Source organism: Cornus florida, unplaced genomic scaffold (assembly GCF_030987335.1).
Source record: "Cornus florida cultivar Cherokee Brave unplaced genomic scaffold, ASM3098733v1 CherokeeBrave_3.0.0_Hap2_Chr04, whole genome shotgun sequence".
Classification (NCBI taxonomy): Eukaryota; Viridiplantae; Streptophyta; class Magnoliopsida; order Cornales; family Cornaceae; genus Cornus; species Cornus florida.
In genome coordinates, this window is record NW_026775574.1 from 57,931,117 (window position 1) to 57,935,713 (window position 4,597).

At 34.4% G+C, this 4,597-nt stretch overlaps 1 protein-coding gene across 1 annotated transcript; it reads left to right on the top strand.

Annotated features, from left to right (window-relative positions):
* The first annotated feature begins 831 nt into the window (after positions 1 to 831).
* LOC132302239 (UPF0481 protein At3g47200-like) lies at positions 832 to 3,282 on the top strand. The gene is made up of 2 exons (XM_059799098.1): positions 832 to 1,574; positions 2,262 to 3,282. The coding sequence occupies exons 1-2, from the start codon at positions 897 to 899 to the stop codon at positions 3,012 to 3,014; spliced, it is 1,431 nt and encodes a 476-aa protein (XP_059655081.1). The 5' UTR covers positions 832 to 896; the 3' UTR covers positions 3,015 to 3,282.
* Positions 3,283 to 4,597: the final 1,315 nt, after the last annotated feature.

Sequence of the window (4,597 nt, forward strand, 5' to 3'; positions counted from 1 at the left end):
AGTGGTGCAGCAATATGGAAGTTGTCATTATGCTATGTTACCATAGTTCTGTTCTATGGGTGGATGGTATGTTCTGTGTTTGTTGTATGTCTTCCTGATCATCTCTTTGAGATGCATGAATTATGTACTCTTGTTGGGTTTCTAGTGTTTTATTTGCGTGGTTAAAAAAAATAAATAAATAAATAAAATTAAATACAAGTTGTGTAGATGCTTCTAAGGTGACTTTTTTGGAGGCTCTGTTTCGGAAGAGTGTCATTGTGTGTGTGTGTGTGTGGTTTTTTTTTCGTCTTTTGTAGCTAGGCCTAGGTTTTGTTTTTGTATCGGCTTGAGGCCTCGCAGCTTCTTTTCTGTTTTTGGGGTTAATCCCATTGTTGTACATTTCTTTCTTATCTATACAATGATTACCTTTATAAAAAAAATAAGAGCCCACTTGGAATATATATATATATATATATATATATATATATATATATATATATATGGCATACGAACTTTAAGAACTTGACCTATAAAAACATATATAAATATTATCAGTATGTAGGAAACATAAGGGGCAAAGCATAGAGTAGAAAAAATAAACGAGTGAAAGAATAAATTAATATAGTGCTTTATACCTTCCTGCTGGAGGATCATCAATTACTTCAAAGCCGCACATATCAAAGTAGCGCACATAATCATAAAGTATGAGTATCAAGACGTACGCTTTTAGTCATTCCAAGAAAGGAATCTTGTGGAACTAGTATACTTTGTATTGTTGGATTTGTCTAGCTGTTAGGACACATGTCAAGACTGTGTCCAGAATTAATCCAATGTGAGGGACAATCTATTATAGAGTCCCTTTGGTGTGAAGCAAATGTTTATGCTCAATGGGAAGAAAATTCTTATAAAATGCATGCATGATAATCTGGTTGTTCCAACTGCTAGAGCAAGCTGAAGCGCGACGCAGAATGCAGGGTGATCAAAACAACTGGGTGATCAGTGTAAACGATGAACTCAATCGTTTGGCAGAGAATTCGATGGACAAAGAGAGGGAGCAATGGAAGAAGCCATCCATCTACAAAGTGCCCATTGCCGTCACAGATCTAAACAAGAAAGCGTATAGGCCTCAGACGGTATCATTTGGTCCTTACCATCATGGTGAGGGGCCTTTAAAGCCTATGGAGGAGCACAAGCAACGCGCTCTGCTTCATTTCCTCAAAAGGTCAAAGAAACCTCTTCAATTGTATGTCAACTCTCTAGCCGAAGTGGTGCAACAATTGAAAGATTCGTACGATTGTCTTGACAAAGCATGGCAAGAAAACACTGATGAGTTCTTGCAGTTGATGATTTTGGATGGTTGTTTCATGCTGGAAATCTTGCGCGCCGCAGCAACTCTAAGAATGGCTGACAATGATCCCATCTTCAGCTACGTCCATGGAAAGGTGGCTGATTATGCTGACAATGATCCCATCTTCAGCGCACATGGAGATCTATATATAATGCCATACATCAAGCGAGACATGCTCATGCTTGAAAATCAATTGCCCATGCTGGTTCTCAGTAGGCTGCTTGCGGTTCAAGATGAGAAAGCTATGGTGATTATAATTACTCTCGCTTTTATATTTATGTTTTAATACTTATGCAAAGAACATGATAGAAAACACTAAGTAGATTAGGGCTTCGTTGGTACGTTCAGTTTTTTCATAACAATTTTGTGTTTTTTAGATAACTGAAAACTAAATTCATTGAATATTTCTGAAAACAGTTGCTTGGTATAATTATAAAAGACAATCCTCCAAAAACATGCCTTTTTTTAAATTGAGTTTTTCAAAAAAAAAAAAAAAAAAAAAAAAATTCTAAAAGACTGTCAGCCATGTAGATTTTTTTTTTGTACACCAAGAGCCCTGTTGCCTCTCAAAGTGAATGTTGAAGTTCGAGTTTGCAAATGGGCAAAATGGATGTAAAAAAAAAAAAAAAAATTTAGTACAATTTGGTTTTCAGTTATCAAAAACACAAAACTGAACCAAACTTGCCAGTCCTATGCTCTGTTAAAAATGCCCATTTTACAAGAAATTTGTCTTTTATAATTATCTAAACCCATTTTCTTGTTTTCTAAGTTGTCAAGAATTATATATATATATATATATATATATATATATATATATATATACTAAACCAAATAGGACATTAGTTACTTACCCAAAAAAAATTAAAAAATAGGCCATTAGTTTATTTATTATTATTTTTTTTCTGACAATAAAAAGAAGTTTACTCAAATGCAGGAACATGAAGAGTTGGTCAATGTGCTCATACTCAATTTCTGCTCCCTCACGAAAAACAAATTGGGAAAATGTTTGCATGTATTGGATGTGTATAGGAAGAGCCTGCTCTGGGGAGAAACCCCTAAGAAAAGTCGGAAAACACATAAGTTTGTTAATGTGAAGAATTGGTCAATATGCTCATCCTCTTCGAGTGGTGATGAGGATCATGACATCATCCGGTCCGCGTCTGAGCTCAACGAAGCCGGAATCAGATTCGGGAAAAGTGAAAGTGTAAGCCTCAAAGACATCTCATTCCATGGCGGAAAACTAAGACTACCTAGCATTGTGGTGGACGACGTGACAGAGACGTTGTTTCTCAACCTGATAGCGTTTGAGAGGTACCATGTCGGGATAGGGAATGAGGTGACCTCCTATATCTTCTTCATGGACAGCCTCATCGACACTGTCAGGGACGTTATCCATTTAAACTCCAAAGGTATCATCCAGAATGCCATCGGAAGTGACAAAGCTGTGACAAACCTATTCAACACTCTCTCTAAAGATGTCACACCCGACCCGAACGGCAGCCTCAATGAGGTGCACAAGGAGGTCACTAACTACTGTAGCAAGCGGCTGCACAAGTGGCGCGCCAATCTTCTTCACACCTACTTCACAAATCCGTGGGCTATTCTGTCTGTCATTGCTGCCATTTTCCTCTTTGCTCTCACCATAGTTCAAACCATATACTCCGTTCTTGGTTACTATCACGCATAAATAATTTACCCTCATCCATTTTAGTCTGTTCATTATATCTGCAGCTTGAGTGCTTCAATCCATCAAATTTTTTATTTTTTATTTGATTTCATTTTTTGTTGACAATGTGGTTGTTTGCTTTTCCATACCAATTTCATTTGATTGATTTCAAAACATTGTAACCTTTTTGTGACTTTGGTAATTCAATAAAAATATACTTTGTAATAATTTATTTATTTGGTTGGCATGCACTAATTAATTATATATTATTTTTTATTTATTTTTGATAGTGAAGAACAGGCAAACAACTTGCATCATTTAAGTTCAAGCCTCATATTCCATAATTCTAGAGCTGGCTATGGAAGAAAAGTACTTTCAAGAACTGTACGCGTTGATCGAGCTAGCTCGTCTAGCCCGGTAGAGTCAGTTGAATGCCTGAAATTTTATGACAGCATTACAAGCTGGTCCAATTGTTGGGATTTGTATGCCCTGTCATAGTAAATTCATATTTAGATTAGAGTGACATATGCTCCTAACATATCTGAAATATTTATACTTTATACAATTGGTGAATTTAATGTATTATGTTTCGATTCATTATGGAATTGATAGTGTCAACTTGATTACAAGAGATATTTATATGTATGTGATGGCGATCAATACATGAACATAAATAGTAATCATAAATTATTCATAGTCGGTAATTATGGATGGACTTATTATTAAATAAGACTTGAACCGGATTCGCGTTAGGTTGAGATAGTGTCATATCATTTGACTCTTTAGCATAAGAGAAGTATAGACCCTTTTATTAATTACTAATTACTTTGATTTGTTCAGCGGATTCTTCGGAATCCATAGACCGATACTTTGGGTAATTATGTAATTAATAATTAAAGGGTTATACTTTCAATATTTGCATCATTGCTACTTATATTTATATTGTATTGATTATGCTTGATCACAAACTAAATTCGAAGGCCTTCGTGTATTTTTAGACAAAATGATTTTCTATATATTTATATATTTAAATTATTATTTTTGTCAAACAAAAATTTTGTTGTGATCAAGCCAGAAATAATCAAAAGTAGCAAAATAAATATATTAATTTAGCAGTCAGATTGATGGCTTTATATATCCGATAACTAATTATGTATAGAGGACTCAAAATACAACATTGACCGTGTCAATTATTTAATTAGAGTTCAATTAATTTCTTTTAGTGGAATACAAATTAATTTATTAATTAATTGAATTAGGTCCATGGTATAATAGACCGTGTTAATTATCAATTCATTATAGCTAAGAAAATAATAAGCCCAAAGAATTATCACTCATAGCCCAACTTAATATTGGAGGCCCATTAGATTTGAAATATCATGTGAATTTTAGAGACTGAGAAAAATATATTATCTTCAATTATTATATTTATTTTGCCTATACATACAACGAGTCCATGCATATTTTAGGTTACGCCTTTTGCAATAATTTTTAAGAAGACAAGAAAAGTTATTCTCTCTCTCGGATTTTAGGGTTAGTGTTCTCATTTGATGGAGGCTTCCACAATCTAAGCTCTCCAAGGTCATTCATGGAGGCTTATGGGT

Coding starts and splice junctions, on each gene's coding strand:
- LOC132302239 (XM_059799098.1), top strand. CDS start 897: ATGATAATCTGGTTGTTCCAACTGCTAGAGCAAGCTGAAGCGCGACGC. Junction 1,575..2,261: donor TTCAAGATGAGAAAGCTATG/GTGATTATAATT, acceptor ACTCAAATGCAG/GAACATGAAGAGTTGGTCAA.